Source organism: Melanotaenia boesemani, chromosome 1, assembly GCF_017639745.1.
Source record: "Melanotaenia boesemani isolate fMelBoe1 chromosome 1, fMelBoe1.pri, whole genome shotgun sequence".
Taxonomy (NCBI): Eukaryota; Metazoa; Chordata; class Actinopteri; order Atheriniformes; family Melanotaeniidae; genus Melanotaenia; species Melanotaenia boesemani.
The window spans coordinates 33,230,394-33,253,752 of NC_055682.1; the positions used below are offsets into that span (position 1 = coordinate 33,230,394).

The window sequence follows — 23,359 nt, forward strand, 5'->3', positions numbered from 1 at the left end:
TTGTTTCTCTTTACAATGGGGGTACTACTGCTTTCTTGACAGCCTTGCTGGATTTAAGGAAATTTCATATTCTATCAGGTGATGGTTTATTTAATATCTTAATCTCAACGGTAGTATCAGATAATTAGAGCTGTCAAACAGAGTGGGGTAAAATTTGCCAAGGATAATAGCTGTAGTAATTCACATGTCCCCCCTAATGTAAATGACTTTTGGCTCAATTTATCAATAGAAAGTAATCTTAAGTGTAGTATATTGTGTTCTGTGCATATAGGAGCTCCTTCTGTTACATGAGTAATATTAATTTTGTCTGACAGAAAAGACAAAATGTTCATTATTGACAAATGTACAGATGAATGGTTTGCCTGCTGGTTCCTCTGTGGAAAAACAAAGTATATTTCATGGAAACAGTTTGCTTCTTTAAATATTTGCTCTTGCAAATACCTGCTGCTTTTTAAAACACTAGCGTTTAGGAAAGTTTATACACTCAAATAGCAGATAAAATAGTCAATTTGCACTTTCAAAATTGATAACAAAAGGGTGTGAAGAATAGGAAACATGCCTTTAAATCTATTAAACTAAGTGGTTTCAGATAAGTACTTGGAACTTCTCCAGGAATTGGCATGTGGAAGCTCTGGCATCTAACACATCTTCTGCTGAAGTTTGAGCTCTCTGTGGATACCTATGAATCTGGCAAATAAAGTTATAAGTCAAATTATTAGATAAAGAATTCAGCTGTCAGGAATATCCTCAAGACAGTCAAAAAATGGTTTCTTACTGAAGTGTGGCAGTGGGGATTAGGGATGTGTACTAGATGAGGAAAAATCAATAGGCATCTTGCAGTTATTAAGAATTATATGTTGTTTATTATTGTTAAATGATTACAACAGTTTCTTTTTAAATGTCTGAGATAATAAATATATTTTCTTCTGATCAAAGGCAAACAGATGATCTTTTGTCTACAAGACACAGCTGCACTGTTGGCAATAACCAAGAAGGCTTCAATAGTGTCAACTCAGTTTTTTTTGCTTATTTATTTTTTTTTCTCCTATTTTCACTCTAAAAAAATAAAAAAAATTTGCTACAGTTTACAGACACAGTAAAGCAGTTCTTTGAGTGCACTGGAAACAAGGCTGCAGCCACTTCTTGTTTCATCCTGAGTGAAGGGATTTTTGAGGAGATTTCTTTTCTCAAGGTAAGAATTTGCAGTAATAGCTGTCAACCAAATATTCAACACAAACTGCTCAATTAATTATTATTGCCTGTGGCAAAAAAAAAGCCACTACCGTATCCAAAATGATCACTCGTTTTTCACAACATAGAAAAATTAGTACAAATTTAATGTCTTTAGACGCTTTAAATAAGTACAAAAAAGCTAAAGAAATGTAGCGAGTCTGTTAGAGTAAAAGCTAACAGCTCATCAGACTCACATTTCTACTGAAAATACTGCATTCTGCATGACCCGAACAGAAGTTTATTAGACAAATTTCTGTTCTTCTTGCATCATTTTTCCATGTAAACACACAGCTATGTTCTGTGTTGTGGTAAAGCTTTACCAAAGTTTTAACAAAACATCAATGCTGATCAAGAGTTGCTTATTTCCCTGGAAGTGTCAAAATGAATAATGTTTCATATTTACAGTTTCTCTACTTCAAAACAGCCACAATCCTTGAAAATAAAGCTGCCTGCTCTTTTTATCTTCAGGTAGTGGTTGAAAAATTACCATCAATTTAATGTTAATACAAGTTATTTTTTAGATTATTCCTGAGATGCATAAAATATAAATACAAACATATATTCTGCATAATAATCACCGTTTTACTAATGTTACAACTAATACAGTACTTGACAAAAAAGCACCTATCTGAGAGGAATAAATTACAATAAATTTGGAGCATCAGTGAGTAACAGACATCAACAGTGAAAGATGAATGGTAGTTGAGGATTGGTAGACAGATTCAGGTTGAGCTGTGCTCCAAGTCTCAGGGTCAGGACCAGTCTCCACTCGCAATCTAAAAGAAGGAAACAGGAACTGTGTTCCTGCTGCTTTGACTGACCACAGGAGTCAAAAGTCAAAGAAAGACTCAGTGGTCAGCATTTTTGTAAACATATTCCCATCAGCACAGGACCCTTATCAAAACATGACAAAGAACAGGAAGCCTTTCCTTCTCAAAAATAAGAGGGGCTGCACGCAACAAGTGGCAACCACTGAGAGGACAAATCTCAGCTCATGCACAGTTTAGTCTTGATAAGATGCTCTCAAATGTGTGGAAAACCTTTAACAAAGTTTTGTTTTTGGTCATAAATATGGTCCACCATATGAACAATGCTTCACCTTCCTCTGATCCCTATGCCGGGTGCAGAGGGATGACAAATTTACATCCGAAAGGTGAGTGGTAGCTGATGCCAACTTCTTGGTAAACCAGCTTGGGAATGCCAATGTCACACAGGTAGGGTCTGCTCTGACTCTCTGCTAACGGCAGTGGAAGTCCTACAGACAGGGTCCACTTTGCCTCCACAGTCTGAGGCTGCCCGTTGGCTGGAGGATCAATACTTAGGACTGGTGCCCGGTTTCTGTTGGCCCAGTCAGCAGTGGACTGGTACCAGGACTGCTCTCTCAGTAGTGGATTCTCATGGCTGTCCAGGCAGTTGATGACCAGATCAATTGGACTCACAGGCAAATCTAGGACACAAGTAGAAGAGAAAACAAAAGTTACTTCACTTAATCAAAAGAGGAAACTGGTTTTTCTCATTTTAACGAAGACTTTTGAATCTCATTGTTTCTTTATTTATTAAAACCTTTTTCAGAATTGAAACTAAAATATGATCGAAAATATAAGACTGAGTTTTCAAGTGCAAAGTCAGGTAGTTTTGAACGGTGTGACTCCACTAGAGGGCAACATTTGCCTGAGCTAACCTGTTCCAACAGGAGAAGATGAACTAATGTAACTACCGAGGTCAGTCCCTCAGACATTTTATCAGCTTAAACCTCTACATCAGGATAATTTAATCTTGTGCAGAAGAGGATTTAAACATCTCCTTAAGTAGCAACTTTTACCTTTGACGCTGGACACCTGCACACCATTGGTCCTGTTGTACAGGCTGACCTCACTGGTGACCGACTCCTCCATCTTGACAAAGTTGGGCAGAAATAAGATAACCTCCACTTCATGGTTAGCCAGGTGTCTACCACAGCTGATGCCCTGGGCACCCTGAATGTGGGGACCACACAGAATGACCACTGTTGGCCTCTGGTGGATGTTTTTGGGGTTGAGCCTTTGGAACATTGGAAAAAAGGAAAAAAAAAAAACAGAAATATGAAAGTTGCACAATTTCAGGAGCACATGATGCTAAAAAGCTAATTATCAAATCTAACCCTGACTATGGATGGAGTCAGCCAGATTCATATATCCCAGTGTTATTTGAAGCCGTATGCACCACTAACTCATGCTGTGATCCAGTCACTTTGTAAACTCTAAGATTTTAGTTTAATTTTCCATCACAGAGTTCCATTAGAGAGGCATCTGATCTGCACCTAATTCATTCAGCAGCAAGACAAGAAGACAAAATAAACGATCAGAGCAATAAAGATTAAACTTTAATGACATACAGGTCCTAAAACATATTGAGTGGTGCCAACAGAGAGATCAGACAGCTTTTAAAGACAGGATGGTCGCTTCAGTAACTGATTTGCTTTGTTATTTTCTATTATTTTAATCTCTTCACAGCCTGGCATTGACAGATTTCTGAAAAACTATTACAAGTATAATTTTTTAAATGCTTTCTCACTTTTTAGTGTCAAAAACAGCACATTCCTGCACATATAACAACAACATGAGACAGAGTTAAAACGTAACTGTTTCACCCAGTAAAACCTTTTAAGAAAACATTAACAGCCAGCAAACATTAACTTCATCTTTGTGAAAAGTAAAGCTTCTCCAGTGGCCAGCAAGTCTTTGGTGAGATGGCAGGTTTACTGATGTCTGCAACTTGAAAACGTTTTTCTTTTTCTTTCTTTTTTTTTTTTTTTGGAAACTTGTTGGTTTAAAAAAAATTCAATTTCAAAAGAAAATTCAAAGAGCATTAATGGTTTCTCCTAAATTACATAGATACGTCAAAGAGTAAAAGAAGGTGATTTTATTTTAAAGTTGTCTGTGTCTTGATAATGGGAAAGAGTGATGTTTTTACAGTTATGTCAATTTTGACAGTTCTAATCCTGCTGTGCTGCTTTTTATAGTACACAGTCATGCAATCCAAGACGTGAACAGATTACTGTACAGAATCTTGTTGACCCTCTCTTGATATATTTTATTCTAACATTATAGGTTCCCTGTCTTATTTGAATGTGAAATTATCACCAGAAATGATTATAGGAACTCTATTGATGGTAGTATGTGGATAAAGTTAATCAACTTAATTATCCATCCATCCATCCATCCATCCATCCATCCATTCTCTTCCGCTTATCCGGAGTCGGGTCGCGGGGGCAGCTGCCTAAGCAGGGAAACCCAGACTTCCCTCTCCCCGGCCACATTCACCAGCTCATCCGAAGGGATCCCGAGGCGTTCCCAGGCCAGCCGAGAGATGTAGTCTGTCCAGCGTGTCCTGGGTCTGCCCCGGGGCCTCCTTCCGGTGGGACGTGCCCGGAACACCTCACCAGGGAGGCGTCCAGGAGGCATCCTAACCAGATGCCCGAGCCACCTCATCTGGCTCCTCTCGATGTGGAGGAGAAGCGGCTCTACTCTGAGCCCCTCCCGGATCACCGAGCTTCTCACCCTATCTCTAAGGGAGAGCCCGGCCACCCTGCGGAGGAAACTCATTTCGGCCGCTTGTATTCGAGATCTCGTTCTTTCGGTCATTACCCACAGCTCATGACCATAGGTGAGGGTAGGAACGTAGATCGACCGGTAAATCGAGAGCTTTGCCTTTCGGCTCAGCTCTCTCTTCACCACGACAGACCGATGCAGAGCCCGCATCACTGCGGACGCCGCACCGATCCGCCTGTCGATCTCTCGCTCCATCCTTCCCTCACTCGTGAACAAGACCCCGAGATATGTAAACTCCTCCACTTGGGGCAGGACCCCATCGCAGACCCGGAGAGAGCACTCCACCCTTTTCCGGCTGAGGACCATGGTCTCGGATTTGGAGGTGCTGATTCTCATCCCAGCCGCTTCACACTCGGCTCCGAATCGCTCCAGTGCGAGCTGAAGATCACGTCCCGATGAAGCCAACAGAACCACGTCATCTGCAAAGAGCAGAGACCCAATCCTGAGGCCACCAAACCGGATCCCCTCGACACCTCGGCTGCGCCTAGAAATTCTATCCATAAAAGTTATGAACAGAATCGGTGACAAAGGACAGCCTTGGCGGAGTCCAACCCGCACTGGAAACGATTCTGATTTACTGCCGGCAATGCGGACCAAGCTCTGACACCGGTCGTACAGGGACCGGACAGCTCTTACAAGCGAGTCCGGCACTCCATACTCCCGGAGTACCCCCCACAGGAGTCCCCGGGGAACACGGTCAAATGCCTTCTCCAAATCCACAAAACACATGTAGATTGGTTGGGCAAACTCCCATGCCCCCTCGAGGACCCCAAAGAGGGTGTAGAGCTGGTCCACTGTTCCACGACCGGGACGAAAACCACACTGCTCCTCCTCAATTCGAGGTTCGACTATCCGACGGACCCTCCTCTGCAGCACCCCTGAATAGACCTTACCGGGGAGGCTGAGGAGTGTGATCCCCCTGTAGTTGGAGCACACCCTCCGGTCCCCCTTTTTGAAGAGGGGTACCACCACCCCAGTCTGCCAGTCCAGGGGGACTGCCCCCGATGTCCACGCGATGCCGCAGAGGCGTGTCAACCAAGACAGCCCTACGGAATCCAGAGCCTTAAGGAACTCTGGGCGGACCTCATCCACCCCCGGGGCCTTGCCACCAAGGAGATTATTAACCACCTCAGCGACCTCAGCCCCAGAGATAGGCGAGCCAGCACCAGCTACCCCAGACTCTGCTTCCTCATCAGAAGACGTGTTGGTGGGATTGAGGAGGTCTTCGAAGTATTCCCTCCACCGCCTCACAACGTCTCGAGTCGAGGTCAGCAGCCCCCCATCCCCACTGTACACAGTGTTGACGGAGCACTGCTTTCCCCTCCTGAGCCGCCGGATGGTGGACCAGAATCTCCTCGAAGCCGTCCGGAAGTCATTCTCCATGGCCTCTCCAAACTCCTCCCACGCCCGAGCTTTTGCCTTAGCGACCGCCGAAGCCGCGCTCCGCTTAGCCCGCCGATACCCATCAGCTGCCTCTGGAGTCCCACAGGCCAAAAAGGCCCGATAGGACTCCTTCTTCAGCTTGACGGCATCCCTTACTGTCGGTGTCCACCAACGAGTTCGGGGGTTACCGCCACGACAGGCACCAACGACCTTACGGCCACAGCTGCGGCTGGCCGCCTCGACAATAGAGGCACGGAACACAGCCCATTCAGACTCAATGTCCCCCGCCTCACCCGGGACTTGGTTGAAGCTCTGCCGGAGATGGGAGTTGAAACTCCTTCTGACAGGGGACTCTGCCAGACGTTCCCAGCAGACCCTCACAACACGCTTGGGCCTGCCAGGCCTGACCGGCATCCTCCCCCACCATCTGAGCCAACTCACCACCAGGTGGTGATCAGTTGACAGCTCCGCCCCTCTCTTCACCCGAGTGTCCAGGACATGCGGCCGCAAGTCCGACGACACGACTACAAAGTCGATCATCGAACTGCGGCCTAGAGTGTCCTGGTGCCAAGTGCACATGTGGACACTCTTATGTCTGAACAAGGTGTTCGTTATGGACAATCCATGACGAGCACAGAAGTCCAACAACAAAACACCACTCGGATTCAGATCAGGGGGGCCGTTCCTCCCAATCACGCCCCTCCAGGTCTCGCTGTCATTGCCCACGTGAGCATTGAAGTCCCCCAGCAGAACGAGGGAGTCCCCAGAAGGAGTGCTCTCCAACACCCCCCCCAAGGACTCCAAAAAGGGTGGGTACTCTGAACTGCTATTTGGTGCATAGGCACAAACAACAGTCAGGACCCGTCCCCCCACCCGAAGGCGGAGGGAGGCTACCCTTTCGTCCACCGGGGTAAACCCCAACGTACAGGCGCCAAGTTGGGGGGCAATGAGCAGGCCTACACCTGCTCGGCGCCTCTCACCGGGAGCAACTCCAGAATGGAAGAGGGTCCAGCCCCTCTCGAGGGCAGTTGTTCCAGAGCCCAAGCTATGCGTCGAGGTGAGTCCAACTATATCTAGCCGGAACCGCTCAACCTCGCGCACCAGCTCAGGCTCCTTACCCGCCAGAGAGGTGACATTCCACGTCCCTAGAGCTAGCTTTTGCAGCCGAGGATCAGACCGCCAGGGTCCCCGCCTCTGGCAGCCGCCCAGCTCACAATGCACCTCAACTTAATTAAACAAAGAAATATTGATCATAATTGTGGCAGCCGATAGGGTAGTTACACCATATCACAGCTTTTAAACATCCTCATATTACTGCTCATACAATAAAGGCATTATTTGGAAGCAGTATAAAAAGAATTAAATGAAGACTGGTCAGACTGTCTGATGGCAGGAAAAGTGGCACATCGCTTAGCATCTGTGATTCTGACACTGTTCACTGTACGCTGTACAAAACCACCTGTAAAACTTGATATAAGCTCAACGTAGTACCAGTGTAAATTCAAGCCAAGTGAGTGTTAAACAGTGTTAAACTTATGAAAGGCTGTGAGACCATAAACCTGTTATATGAGCCACTGTGCAGCTGTTGTGTAATCATTAATGAGACCGCAGCCTTAATAAAGGAGAAGGTAAGCAGTACTAAGTGCACCTTCAGTCTGATAGGATGTTCTTGAAATGCAGTAACTATTGAGTATGAGTGGAAAATAAACCCCAGAGGGGTTTCAATGTTAACCTTTTGCCACATGTAGAAACAGGAGTTAAGATGATTGCCATAAAAAATGGAAAATGTTCTCTGTTCCCAAGGAAAATGCAATGTGAGGTGGAAACTACTGGCTGACGTGGACTGTCTTCATAACTACAAAGAGGAAGACACTTCACACTTCTACACACTCACCAGCCACAAGGTTTGTAACTCATTCAGGCTTTCACACTACACTGAAGTCAAGGTCTTTTTTCTTACCTGTTTGGTCCACCAAGCAATGAGAGAGCCATCTGACCGGAGCAAACACCAATCGTCTCCAGCCTGCGCTCAAGAGACAAGCCCCAGCGCTCTGCAGCTCCTAGAAGACGCTTATGAAACTCATATGGAACGCTGGGAACCACCAGACCTGAATCTGCAGAGGCAAAAACAAAATGAAGCTAAACACAAAGCGTGTTAAGGCTATTTTTTTATTCATGATTTAGTGGGAATATGAAGTCGAGTGGCAAAACAACACATGAACCTGTTGTGAAAACAGCCCAGAGCAAATGTCCCTGAAGTGACACAAAAAATAACTTTTCCTCTGTCATTAACTGTCTTCCACAGTTGATGCTCAAATTCTCCAGCCACTCAAGGAAACCACCTTTCTAAAATCTACCAGATATATACCTGAGCAAAAATGATTGCTTTTCACATCATGAGGCAAACTCATTTCTACCACAATGGTAGCTGCCAATTCCCCACAAAGATCCATATGAGAGTAAACCAATTCCTTGGGGAAAAGCCCTTCGTCCTCATTCTGGCCTCATCTTGTTCCCGTCACGGAAGATTCTCCATTTCCTCTCCTGTTTATTCCTGCTGTCTGAGGCAACAAAGGGAAGATTGACAGGCTTTACAAAACATGACCAACATGAGTACTCTAAGCAATACACTTCTCCCCCATGAACCCCGAGTTCACACGCACCATCACATGGACTCTGACCAATCCCTAGCGCTTTGCTGTGGGACAGGGCAACACCAGGTTGGACCCCCCACATAGGCTGCTCTTTCAGTCAAAACACACAGCAGGTTAGCGTGACAAGACAAAAAAAAAAAGAGGATAAACATACACGTAGCAACACCTGCACCTGTATCCCTACAACTTGCAGTCAGAGACCAGGAAAGACATGGAAGCAGCCTGCTGGGATCAGTTTTTCTTTATCTATTTAACTTTAACAAGTAAATGCAATAACATTTTATGTATAGTTATGTATGTCAATATGATATTTTTTAACTTCTTACATGAAGAGACAAACTTATTTTTTAGCAACAAAAAAGCAAACCTTTATGTTTCAGAATGATGCTTGCATGAAAGACATTACAATTTCCACTCAGTAAACTACCTATTCTTGTATTTTCCTGGCACAATTACAATGACAAGGGCTGTTAATAATGATATGACCCAGCAGATAGAAGCAAATACCTGTCACCTGGGAAACAAAAGATGAAAGGTGCAGCACTGAGCAAAAATCTTTCTTTAAATGTGGCCGGAAAAACAAGAAATACATGGAGCAATCGATTAAAACGTGAAAACACAAGAATAAATACAAAAGTAAAAGGCAACAGCAGTTTGCGTAATTCTGATGATTTTAAATTTGTGCCTCACTTGTTAAGTTTTCTTACATTATTAAAGCCCTACTACTGAATCCTGACAGATTTTCTCAGTGAGGCGCCTGCTACTGAATCAATGGTAGTAATCAAAACTAGTTCAGCGTCCATCTTGCATCCTGCTTCTTCTCTGATCTCTCTCCAGTCAGTAAAAGTCAGCCGATGTTCAGGACTCTGTCCCTTTGTCTCTTTTGTCCTTCCTTCCCCCGATAATGTCCGTATTGCATTTTTTTAATGGATCAGTCACAATACGTGTTCAAATCGGTAAGTGTTGATATCCAGTTGCTGGTAAGTATGATGTGGTGCTGTAAAGCTGTTGTCCTGTGACAAAAATTATGAAGTGTGGTTTCTTAATCTTGGGGCGCTGCAGGGCAAGGGCACCTCCAGGAATGTGCATAATTAATATCAATGTACCATCAGAACGAGTCAAAAACGCAAAGTTTTACGGTTGGAAACCTATGTAGTGTTACTACATGGACACGCTGCACACCACGCTGAGGTATTCTAAGTTTTCAGCTAACAGCTCTTGTCAAACTGTGTTACCTTTGGCATGACAGATTTAACTAAAAATATGAACAAACAATGTGTCTTTGCAAAAGGTTGCTAGTAGCCTGAAAATTCTCAAATACTAAATACAATTACTAAAACTGTTTTTTTGCTAAGCTACTTGTGTGACACAACAGTGGCTAATGCTTTGAGTTAACTGACTTTGCAAGGCTTGAATGGCCGTAGATAATTTGTTTAAAAACATAATAAGATTCTATGAATGGTATCTATGTCCCAAAGAGCTAAAATTAAACTGATGTAGTCCCTTAAATATTGAATATTGATAATTGACTAGTTTAGAAACCATGCAGATGTTGAGATTTTCACAAGTCTAATATTAGGTGACTGCATGCAGACTGGACAAGTTCAGAAGATCTTGTTTTACTTAGCAACCGGATTTCTCATGTGGTAATTGTTTAAATCCTTTTGTTGTTATATGTCTGTCATTAAATATCACCCCACATTGTTAGAACAGTTTTCTGTTGTGTACTTCTTGAATTATTACATAACATAAGAATTTGGCCTTTCATTATTGTACTAACCAAAGTGTTTGGAAATCTTTAAGGATTTTGCTAATCCTTAGCTGTCTATTGCCTGTGGCATATTAAAAGGGTAATGAAAGTCAAGTTGGGGGATGTGCACGGCTCAGAGTCCTTTTGATAAATAAAGCTGCTGGGAGGCGGTTAAGTTTCTAATGGCCTACTACAGATATTAGAGAATTGTGGTTGCCATTGGTTTGCACAAATTGATACTTCATCCAACCGGACATCCCAGACTAATCCCAGACCAAACTAAAAATCTTGCTTGTCTCTGCTCTGCTCCCACTATTCTTACAGATGCCACACAAGGACTCACTAATGTGTTTCAGTGGGTAACAGAAATGCGGAACATGTCGATTCTCATGTGAGCGATAAGCACAGGAAAGTCAACTGCTTGTTGTCATGCAAAGTGCTGCCTTGAGTGCCAAGCACAGAGGGAGTGGGAGTTGCCCTTCCAACACCCCACCTGGCGTGCTTCAGAGGTTGCTGCTGCCAAAACTACCCCCATTTCACACACGCCATCTCCTCCTCCTTCACACATATTCAATGATTTCGGCACACACCCACTTTCGAGTCAACTAGCTCAACCGGGTGGCCATGAATACACAGCGGTGCTAAATAAACTGAGCAGGATGCAGTCCTTCAAGCATGACAGCTGACGGGGCCGAAAGGTATAGATACTAGATGATGTATGTAGGCCATGTGTAAACCCTAAGGTTGCGTGATTCAGAAGAAGCAACATGGGATGCATGTAAACTAAAAAAGAAAAAAAAACTACAAAGATCTGAGATTGCTTATAATCACTGGGGTAATAACTTTGGGATAAATGTCTATTTTGCACAAAGCCCTTATCAAAAACTCGCAAGCAATCAAAGGCCTGAGTACTGAATATTACAACACACTGTTAGTATAAGTCAGACATCTTCCAGTGTTTTTAAGATTCTACACTACTTGAAATACACAACATTCTGTGGTTTGAGAAATTCTGTAAATTGGGTCTTAAGGAAATCACATAAATTTCCACAGATAAATTTTTTAACCTACATAATGACTGATTATGATATTCCCTCAATGGGTCAGACAGTTGCAATGATACACAGACTCACACACAAAAACAAACAAAAACAGGACCCAATGATACAGGATTTGCTTTCTGCTCTCTCCACAGTGATCCAGCACAAAATACTGGCAATTGGGACTGTGATATGTGTTGCAGTCAGGTTTATCTGTGCTGCAGTTTTGCCACATAAAACAAGATCATGGCAAAACTAAACTTACACAGACTTCTACAATAAACAATGGTCCATAAAAAAGGTCTGTCAAATCCCCATGTCAGTGACTTATGTCAACCAAATCTAAAGCTGGGTGCTGTTTTTCTTTCTGTATTCTCCTTTTGTTGATTTATCTGTTTACTGGCAAAGATTCCAGGTCAAGAGCACTGCGGTTTGTTCCTGCTTCAAAGGTGCTGTTTATGTAAGGCGGCATGCTAATTACAGAGTGCAGAGGATGGGGATTATGATGACAGCCATGGGAAGCAGATCTGTCTGCACAGTAAGAAAAGGAGGCAATGCTTGGCAGCTATTTGTTGAATGGCAGACAACTCTGCTGTGCCACCACTACTGGTAGAAATACTTTGCACAGCTGTGGGACTAAGAGATTAGCTTATTTAAAAAAGGCAAGATGTTAACTTTTTATGAAAATAAACGGATAAAAAAAAGAAAAAAAATGGGAAACTTCAAAGTTAACAAGACTCCCTTTGGCAAGTTTGACAGCTTGTAGACACTCTACACTCTACACTCTTTGGGGGATTTTTGCCCATTTATTCTGTAAAATGCTTTACTCTTGAGAGATTTTGGGCTGCTGAGGTCTAAAACAACAGATTTTCAATAATGATGAACAAAAACAGTGAGTGTAACTGTGAAATGTTGATCGTGCACCTCTCATGTATTCTCCAGATATTCTGATGCATTTTTTGTTGTGCTTTTTTTTTTATCACTGGCTTCTTTTGCTCTTCATTATAGCCATTCTTCCCAATAGTAGTGAACTATTCAACGTGTCTCTGGCTGTAACACAACCCCAAAAGCACCCCCCCCCCCCCCCCCCCCCCCAACCCCAAAAAAAAAAAAACTTTATAAGTCCAGTCCACAAGACCCATTTACAATATTTCTCTGCCTTGGTCAGATGTTTAATTTACAATCTTCTGATGATAAACTCCGCAGACAGGAGTGCAGGAAAGGTATTCCTCCATTTGGGACAGAGGTTAGAATAATCCAAACCCACTCAGGACTCTGCCTAATCTTCATGAAAACTCATTTATAGCCTAGTAGAGGTTTTAAATTCTAGCAATCTTATGAGCAGTTCTCAGGAATATTTTCAGTTTCTGACAGACCTCAACTTGACCCTTATAGTTCACATTAACTATCATTTCTCTATATGTATTACAAGCTGAGGAAAAACCACCTGAAAATGCTCTTTTTTTATTTTTGTGGGCTTCAATTGATTTCATTTATCAAGGGCTGGGCAGTGACATTGATGAGCTCATGGTTAAGGTACCTGTTATCTTATGGCTCAAACTAAGATAACTCACTAGCCTTCCTTAAAATGTTTTATTCAACAAAGAAAGTTTCATCTTTAAGTTTATGAATTTGAGGAATCCTGCTACAGTATCTTAACCATTTAAAAGAAATATAATTGGGCACAACAACGGATCTAAAAGTGTTAATTTGGTGAACAAATATACCTCTGACAACAAAAATAAGGAGTTTAATCCTGCTGGTTCTGATGTAACATCTGCATGTACTGATACACCAAAGGTCTCAGCCCTTCCCTCATGACCACTCACTGTTCTCTGGTCTAGTTTCCATGGAGTAAACTGATACACTTACCATGTCACCGCTCTCACACCTTGGACACCGGGCCCTGTGTTTACTTATCTTGTTTCTGTACTAGTTACTTATGTAACTCTCCTGGAGTGGAACTAGTGGGGGGGGGGTCGCACCCATGATAAACAGGAACCAAGGGTGAGCACTGTCAATCATCCTGACCCAGGATGAACTCTCTTACCAATAGGTAGAAGTAAGCACTGCATCCACTGTGAGCCTCCCTTTATGGTGCATGCTGTTTTTCTTGTTGTGTTGAATAAAAACAGACACTGCAGCACATTCCTTCTAGCAGTGAGAGCTTATATAGTGCTCAGTATCAAGTGTAAAAAAAAAGAGGGGGCGGGGGGGACGTTTAGCATATTTGCTATTTAGCCAGAGCTGGAGCTGAAGCTTCCCTACTGTGCTTGTCCAAACAGCATTATTACATAACCAGACTGTACTCCTGGCCAAAGTTTTTTCAGCTTTGGCCAGTGGAAAAAAAGCTGTCTGTCCAAAACAAACTTTGTGCTTGCAAAGCCAACTTACTAAATGTGGACTTCATACTATCACGTTTCCTCTTGTTTTTTTTCCATGTGAAATTAATTCATGGGAATTATAGGAAGATATATGAGATGTGAGAGAGAAGATGCTCTGGTGACTCTGTCTGGATTGTGTTAATATTCCAATTTATAAGAAAACAAAATCAAATCTGGTTTGTTTGTTTTTGGGCTTGGAACCACAGTTTCAGTTTGCACAAACTAAACCTCATCTCACCAGAACAGCCTCCTATCCTGCTCTAACACAAATCCAATAGATGTAACCACTGCCATCTTTACATCTGTCTACTGTTTGCCAACCACTCAAAAATACTTCCAAATATTTGTTAGTTAGTTGTCACATTCAGTCTAACACTGTGTTAAAATAATCAATATAAACACGGTGCATGTAAATCATTTCTGAGAATGCATGTATATTTTCTTACCAGTACAGAACTCTTTACCCCCATGTTGAGGCACAGTTATCTGTCTGTATATGACAGGCTTCCCCTCCAGTATATTCTCATCGTGGCGATAGGACTGTGGCTTCTGCTCGGTCTGCGTGCTGTGATGCTGTGCCTTGTTCGTGTGCCCACTGGTCCCATCTATCTGAGAGAAAACAGCGGCCTTGTCGAACAGAGCCAAGTTTCCTTCAAAGTCAAAATCAGTGTCCAAGTCTTCGTCGGTCCCTTCACCAAAGCACTCGTCATCCTTAGACCTCACTGGCCCTCCAAAGCCACCATTCCTCGCAATGTTCCTCCTTGGTGTGGCATGCATCGCCCCTCTGCTGTTAGATAAACCTGCAGGAACTGGAGAAATCAGGGATTTGTGTGATCCTAACAGCCGACTTATGACACATACAGAAAAAAAAAAGATGCATAATAACACGTTTAATTCTTGGCCCTTTTTAAACGGGTAATGGAAAAAATAATGACTAACAAGTATCAAATTCTAACAAAGAATATATTCCTAATACCTGGGTCACATACAAACCTTTCAGTAGGTTACAATGAATAATTAGTAAGTGATTCACTAAAATGCAGGTATGTAGGTATTAAACAGAAATTTAAACAGGAAGTGTTACTTTGACAAAGTACATTTTCTGTGATTTTTTTTATAGAAATTTTGCTTTTTAGAGAAGTGTAGCAATATTGTTATTGCTACTTGAGGAAATATTCAAAACTTTTACTCCAGCGCATTCGATTATAATTGACTGTTTCAGTAGACTCAGATAACATAGGGTTCTGTTTGTTTTAAGATTTTAGAGGGACTATTGGTCTTTATTTACAGTGGAAATAAGACAGGAAAGCATGCTGAGAGAAATGGAGACGACAGTTAGTATAAAGGCCCAAAGGCTGGGACTCGATCGTGGTTTGTGAGAACTTTCAACCCGCAAAAAAAAAAAGAAAAAAAAAAGTTAGTGAATAAATGCTTAAATAAAAATGTCTGAGGAATAAATTATCAGTTAAATACATCAATAAAAGCATTCAATTTTATTCATCTTTGGGGTTTAATTTTATAGTTCTATATTCATCTATCTCAGGGTTATTTTAATTTTCCAAATACACATTTGCTTCCTATTTATTTATTTTTTATTACAATTTTGGATATTCAAACTATAGAATAATTAGAAACTAAATTCTCTGAAATAGATAAAAAAAAAGAAAGAAAAAGTGAATTAAAATCACTTGACATAGACAGCACATCCATAAAAAGCATATTTATTTATTTGACTTATTTCTTTATTCTGTGCTTTTACTAATACTTACTATAGTATTTAAAAAATAAAATATTGAACATATTTAAAAGTTTCATCCCATTTCATGTCATCCTGTGGAATGAGATCATATTCCAGATAACACTCCAAATATTAAACTAGCCATTTTTAATCATCATTGTCATAACTGACAAATGTCATAATAATAAAAAACTTTGGCTGATTGCAGGACTGAGGGCTGTGTAACAGGCCTTCCAGTATAATCTTATTTCAGTTCAAATTTCATACAAGAAAATATTCCTGTTAAAATTTAAAAAATGCATATAATCTTTGTAATATTCTAATGATATAATTAAAAAGGAGAATTATATATTAATTTTAGAATTATTTACTAACACAAAACATCTAGCATGGAGACTCCTGACTAAACCTCAGCGAATTTATAGACTGCTTTCTTTCTAAATCAGCTCCGAATGTACATTTTATCTGTCAGTAGCTTTCATATTCTCTCCTCTGGGGGAATAGCGCTCAGTAAAGTTTACATACATGTAAGCGCAAACAAAAAAAAACAAAAAACAAAATGAACCAAGAATTAAAAGAAAAAAAGAAAGAAAGAAAAACTGGAAAAACCAGGCCTTCAACTCCAACCATCCAGGACTCTCACGCTAAGCAGGAGACAGACAGGCACAGTCGCACGCTACTGTCAGTATGACAGCTAAGGTGCTGTGGCCTCTCTCACGCTACAAACTGGGAGTCTCAAGTCACATCAACAATGAAAATACTAAGTTGTTAACAACCACTGAAATCATTTCAGACCAGCCTAAATATATTTCTAAGGAACACCCAACCAACACAAGACAAACATTAAGGTTGCAGCTGCTTTAAGCAAGTTAGCGAGTAAACATAAAATAAGTGTTTGGTTGTGATTTACTAATCAAAGCTGACTACAGGTGGTGAGTGATGCATTAAACAGAATACTCCCCATATATCAGCGTACAGGTGCTGGGTTAAAGTGTTCAGCTGTGTGAACGAGGATCAAGGTAGGCATCCTTTTAACCGCAAGTCAGCGATGTCTTTATTTACGAGGAAGTGTTTTGTCATGCAGTGAATCAAAAATCTGAATGAACTGGGCACAGCTCCAAGTCAAACAGGCTAATGAATAACAAGTGCAGTAGACGAGCTGATTTCACTTCATACAATCTCGCCACTGCAAATTAGCAGAGAGGTTATTGTAAAACTCTTCTGCTGAATACATAAATAGTAAAATGAAGTGGGTTAACTCTTGACAAGATTTTTTGTAACACTTTTTCTTTGCCATCTCTGATGATCATCACATTTTTACAGCAGTTAAATACATACTAAATTATAATTTCAGTCAACTCACTGGTAATAAGTACTGTGTCACTTATGATCACTGATAGGATGACAGTTGCTGACATGTGAATGTGGTGACAACGGAGAGATTGACCAAGACATGCATCCCCTTTTAGGCTGAGTATTATTAACCACATTCACCAGTAGCATGCTTGTTATGGAAAAGCTTTTCATAAGGACAGAGTCTGCAGTTACTCATCCAAATACCAATTTATGCCCGTCTGATGGCATTCGCCTGTGCTTCAGTGGGCCTTTGCATCAGCCACAAAAGCAGCCAGTTGCTAAAACTCCCATTCTACTCTCCCAGAAAGATCAATGCCTGATATTCTGAAACCATTCCTGGAATTTGTGATCTTGTATAAGCAACAGCCCACTGTTTTCCCTTCTTTGTGACCAGGGGCTTCTTGGGAGCATGGCATCGCGTGTGAAAGGACCAGCCCTGCCCAAGCCACTCAGCACTTTGGCCCCATGCAATTTGGGTATTAGGTCCCTGGCCACCAGCCTGAGAGCTAGAGATTAAAACACAAACTCAAAAGGTAAACACTGCTTCCACAATTGATATCACTTTGGCCTTCCGAGCACACTGAGACAACATGGCTTCCTGTTGGGGAGGGGGTGTTAGTTTCCTGTGCTGGCCAGGACTGAGCGAGGGCAGGGGGATGATGAGAGGGAGGACAGGAGGGCACGAAAGCCTGGCTTTACATAAACTTCTCTTTAGGAGCAGACAAGGGGAGGGAGGGGGAATGTTTATTGATTTTAGCCACACACATATTGTAAAAGGGAACTTTGGTACAAGGGTTTAGCACGCTATGGGAATCTTATGGAGAAGGGGGAGGCGGTCATTGTTTGGTCCCAAGCTCCAGTTTCTCAATAGGAACTAAAGCACTGACACAAAGGGAGTTACAGAGACTGAGTTAACAAGTTAGGAGTCAAACTCATTAATTCATGAAATAAGAAAGGAAAAAATAAAGACTAGTTTCCTTGTGCTAGTTTCATCTTCCATGCACAGAAGTAAATTTTAAACAATGGTGTAGAATATTACACAGTACGCATAAGCTGGTTTTCTGACCTCTGACTTCTCCATTGTTTGGTGACCTTGAATGTGACAGTGAAGTAACTTTAACTTAATCCAGCAGAGCCCACATAGCTGTCCGAGCAGAGTTCCTGCTGACTGGATGCTGATAGCAGGAAATGCCATTTTTAACTTATCTAATCAGGAAAGTTGAGATACACGTTTGTATTTTTACAGCCACATGCACAGTAGAAGGCAGATGTGCCTCATTACCAATGCAAAATTTAGCAGCGGAACCATGTTGACAGTTTTTCATACCACATTTGGTGATTAATTTTGTCAAAAAAAAAAGTAGAACTGACAGAAACTGTACGATAAATACAGGGTTTACCTATGAGCCATTTCTAACACTTAATAGTTATCTTTTATAAACTAGAAAATGTAATAAGGATTAAAAATGTAATACTCTAAAATAAGTATTAGTTCCATGGACACCAACGGTAGAAGAATAGCTACTCCTCAAGTGAAAATTAACATCTACCAAAGAGGAACACTGGTCATAAACTGACATTTATCTAATGTTTGTAAGATGTTGGACAAGGCACGTGCAAGCTAACACTGCAAATGATAGAATCACACATTACAGAGCACTTAGCACAAAGTCCCCTCTACTGCAAAGTCAGAGCTGCAACATAAACAATAACATAAGCTTCACAATGGCAGAGTGCTTTGGCTAGGGTCACTTTGCTGGGCTGCATTCCTGTTACTTTGAAATTCATTTATTTAGACTAGTGGAGGAGTTGGCAGCATAAAAGTAAACAACATTAAACAAAGACTCACAGTGTCTTGACAGCAAAAATGTACGTTTTTACATCACCTTAAAATAACTTTTCTCTATTGCTGGCTACAATCCCCTGGTCAGGATAAGGTTAATAACGGCAGAAAATGTGCAGGTGAAAACAATGCTGGTTCCCTGCAAATATAAAATACACACCTATCTGACACATGTTTTCCAGAAACAACAGAAAGAAATTGAATATTTTTGTACCCATTATGAAAGCTAAACTTCTTCAAAGATGGACTTCTGCATGAGGGCTACAGCTAACAAATATGTTCACAAAAATATCCAGACAGACATGTTTGAGGATGTGAAAAAATATTGCTTTAAAGAAGCACTACTGAAATTTGGCAGATTTTGTCAATGAGGCGCCCTCTAACAACGGCTATTTCGGCATCCATCATGCATCCTACCTCGACTCTGAGCTCTTTCCTCTGATTAAAAGTCTGTCTAATGTTGATTTTTGTCTTATATTTCCCTCTGTCCAATTCTCTCTTCCTCAGATAATGTCCTCTTGCACTTTTTTTTATAGCCACAGTGTTTAATTAGAGTTTGAACTTAAACAGATGGCAACTATACCGTTCCCCCTTTCAACAAACAACCATCCTCCACCTCTGAAAATATTTTTGGACTGTTGGGTCAAAGTGGTTACAAGTTTACCATCATAAACCCTCTACAGACACTTTTCCACACAGAGATATTCAAAAATCTAAGAAAAATGACATCAGTCCAGGGATATTTTTATTTATTTTTTGCAGGGAGACTTCAATGAAAAGCCTTTTAAAGGAATATGAAATATCAGATTTTTTTAACTGATCATCTATGAAAATGGCCTTTTGGTAAATAACTGATGCCATTAAAGTGGTCAATATTTTTACTGAACAATCAAAAACTGAGAGATGTTGAGTGGCCCTGTTTTTTTTTTTTTTTTTTTGGCCTACACTTAGCTGCAACCTTATAAACTTGGTTGGGTTATTCTGACACTATTGTTTGCAGCATTTACCACCAAACTGTTTTATTAAATAAGAATGACTGAAATAAGTTGCCACCCCTTTATATGACACTTCAAAGTCATGCTCTTTTCAAACAGTAATCAAATGTAACTTAATCAGCACATGCTTTGCTAGGTTTAAAGGTCAAAAGCATTTAAATTCTTTTACTTGCTACTGATGCCTTTAAAGTAATCTACTTCTATTTGGAGTCAGTGTTGATAAGTTAAGGAGTCATAAGTACTTTTCCTCAGACTCTGCCACTTCATGTGCATTCACGGTCTCTGCAGTTTTCACAAGAATGACTTTAATCGTGTTAAAGACTGTTTAAAATCACAAGAATCAAGAACCACTTTAATTTTTTCTTTGTTCCATGGGGTACCAGTGAAGAATCTAAGGCATTAAACAAATGCCATTTGTAATGTACTGTACTTTTGTCACATTAATCATTTTTAACTCAAAACAATGTCATTATGTCTTCTCCATCAATAAAAATTAACTTTGTGGCTATCAAACCCCAACACATTTGTTTGCTCACCTCTTCGTAGGATGGTGATCGGAGCAGCGCTGGAATGAGAGCTGTCATTTGTTGCATGTGAGTGAGTTGATCTGTTATCCTGGCCATGGCGTCCTGCTGATATTAAGCTGGGTTCTGTTGCAGACCCCTGCCTAGAGGTGCACTTATTTGCTGTGTCCTGGATGTCTAAGAATTTCAATTCCTTGATATCCATGGCACTATAAAAAATATATACATAAAAAAATAAGAAATAAATAAAAAACATACTGACCTTACCTGGAGATCAAACTCTAATATGCAACTGAACTAGAACAGAATTTTTCTTCTTAAATTAATTCCTAACTCATTTTGAATGGTTTCAAACACTGGGTTCTCTTAAAAATAGCTTACAGATGATCTGCTCAAAAAAACACTTCTTTAAGAGAGACATAAATGGACCTGTAATGATCCTCTTTTCACCTCCGAAACTCTTATTGCCCCACTTAGTAGGTATAATCTCTTGTAGACATTTTACATAATTATCAGTCACATCGGCTTGCTGAGCTTGTGGACCACTCCTCTGTGTAAAATCCCACCAGATGCATGATCTGTTAAGTTTTCCTTGCATCTACTACGCATTTTAAATCCTCCTAAAATAGTTCAATGGGATTTAAATCCAAGCTTTGAATTGGCCATTCCATGACCCTTCTTCTTTTGTGTGTACGCTGAGAATTATTATCCTGTTGATACAGCCTGCTTACACTTTCATTTTAACTTTAGCCCTTAATGCTACACATTCAGCACATTTCAAAGAAGAGTTTAAGTCAAACTACAGTTTCACCTTGGATCAACCATTTCATTAAAGATCCTTGTCCCTGCATAGAAAAACAGTAGATGAATTGACTGACTGATCGGTATATCCAGCTTCAAAATGATGATGAACGATTCACTTTTTCACCCTGTTAGTACTGGGTTTTCCCCAGCTGACCTATTAAAACACAGCCAAAACATCTTTTTAGCTCTGTACATTTCACACGTGCTGTTAACTCCAGTATTTTTACTAATTAAATGCACACCATTCCTTGTGGTTATTCTCTGTTGTTACCAGTTTTTTTTTCAATAAGCCCAGGATGGGAACTGTGGAGCAAGCACAGAGCGCCAAGGCCAGTTTGAGTCTCACTGAGCTTATACAAGCAGGAGTAATTTAAACTCCCACCACATTTTGTGAGTACATTAGGCCTAGTTTGACTAATTCAGCTTAGTAAAATTTCAGTTGGACTACATATACTTTAAAAGACTGTTTTTAGTAGAATTAACAAAAAAAAAAAAAAAAAACAGTTTTTTTTCTAATAAGTAAAAATTCTCACTCACACAAAGCACTCTGACAAGACAGCGAATGCATGGTTGAATTAGCTATTTCAAGCTGCCTTTTATCTGAGATAACTCTCCCAAACTGAATCCCTGCAATGCAATGGAAGCAATACCTCTTACTGCAGCTCAAAGAATTATCTGTCTATCCTAATCATATTTAAAAAAACATCTGGCTCTGATACACCTCTTTTCTGGGTACATTTGTGCTGCCTTTAAGGTACTACAATAATAAATTCAATAATTTTAGGGATTACATATACTTTATTTGTATCTAAAAGTCTGCCCTTGGACTGGATGTGTTGGAGTACTAATGCCCAGACTTCATACATTTGGCATTACATGTGAGAGGTGTAACATGATCAGGTTAATCCTTAAATAGGTGCTAGTCACTTGAAACTAAATTCAGAACCAATTAGTTAATTTTAAATTAATTGAAAAAAATGGTGTAAGTAAGGGGGTACTGGGTTTTTCTATACAACTGCTCTGTTTTTACTCCTTTAAACAGTAAAAAGTTAATAGTTTTACTTGTAATAAATAATTTATCCGTATATAATCGGATAAATCAACAGAGGTAATATTTTTTTTGTCTTTTTTTTTTACCTTAAGGTGACCTCAGAAACGGGACACTTGACTCCATTGTGACAGGGCTGTCTCAGTGAAATGGTCTGACTGGTGTGATCAACAGATGACACTTCTCCCTGATAAACCCCCAACGTAACCCCACAATTTATAGACACAATGCTGCCCAACCAGTCTGTGGCCATTCTGCTCACTGGGACCCTGTGGTTTGACAAGACACACAACAGAGAACATGTTAGTGCCTTTAATCACCTGGAAGGTCATAAGACGCAGCATTCACAAAGCAAACACATTTTATAGGCCTGTGGACATGTTTTGACGCGTTTAGCAACAGTTTTGTTGTTTTCAGGATTGAGTTGGCTTTTAACTTTTAAACCATGCTCAACAAAGCAATTATAATGAAAACAAATATGAAGACATAATATTAAGATATATATATCTGCAGTAGTGTCAACGAATTTAAGTAAACTACGTGTTTAGTAAACACAGGTTTGTTTAACAAGTTGAATGCTGAAAACACAAGGCGAAATAACGACAATAATTAATCTATTTTTGGCTAGCATTAAAAAAAAAAAAGATGAGTGAAATCACTTAATTCAGGTCATAACAAGAACAAACACAAACTAGCAAGCTGTATTAGCTAACTTCATTTTTAGCATTAGCTCCGCTTCTGTTCGGTTTTTGAATGAATTCTCATCTAAGTGGACTTTTACCAACCTAAACATATATGTTAACCGTTTTGAACACACAATCTTAGCGTATACAATTGAAAACGAATGAATTTACCGCGTGGATAAGCTTGTAAAGACCTGTGAAATAACAGGGCCGGACCTCCTGGTTTTTCCTTAAATTGTTTCCGTGTTTGTGCACTACGTCACTTCCCGTATCTCCCACGTGAGTTTGTTTTGATTTTTTTCTGTCTCTGATTTTTTAAATGAGAAAAGGTTGA

At 40.6% G+C, this 23,359-nt stretch overlaps 1 protein-coding gene across 2 annotated transcripts; it reads right to left on the reverse strand.

Annotated features, from left to right (window-relative positions):
- Window positions 1–1,151: 1,151 nt before the first annotated feature.
- Window positions 1,152–23,266, reverse strand: LOC121636199 (enhancer of mRNA-decapping protein 3-like). Of its 2 annotated transcripts, none has more exons than XM_041979483.1 (7): window positions 23,197–23,266; window positions 22,432–22,611; window positions 20,503–20,699; window positions 14,481–14,843; window positions 8,167–8,320; window positions 3,056–3,273; window positions 1,152–2,680 (listed from the first exon to the last, which is right to left on the reverse strand). In XM_041979483.1, exons 2-7 carry the CDS (start codon window positions 22,593–22,595, stop codon window positions 2,346–2,348), a joined length of 1,431 nt encoding a protein of 476 aa, XP_041835417.1. In that variant the 5' UTR covers window positions 22,596–22,611; window positions 23,197–23,266; the 3' UTR covers window positions 1,152–2,345. The 2 variants fall into 2 exon arrangements, with proteins under 2 accessions (XP_041835417.1, XP_041835408.1); XM_041979474.1 differs by having other exon boundaries at window positions 23,220–23,258.
- Window positions 23,267–23,359: the final 93 nt, after the last annotated feature.

Excerpts from the sequence above, each read along its gene's own strand:
- LOC121636199 (XM_041979483.1), bottom strand. The coding sequence starts at position 22,595 with ATGGCCACAGACTGGTTGGGCAGCATTGTGTCTATAAATTGTGGGGTT. Across the intron at positions 20,700-22,431 it reads GTTTCTGAGGTCACCTTAAG|TGCCATGGATATCAAGGAAT; the intron begins GTAAAAAAAAAA and ends TATTTTTTATAG. Across the intron at positions 8,321-14,480 it reads GGGTAAAGAGTTCTGTACTG|ATTCAGGTCTGGTGGTTCCC; the intron begins GTAAGAAAATAT and ends TTGCCTCTGCAG.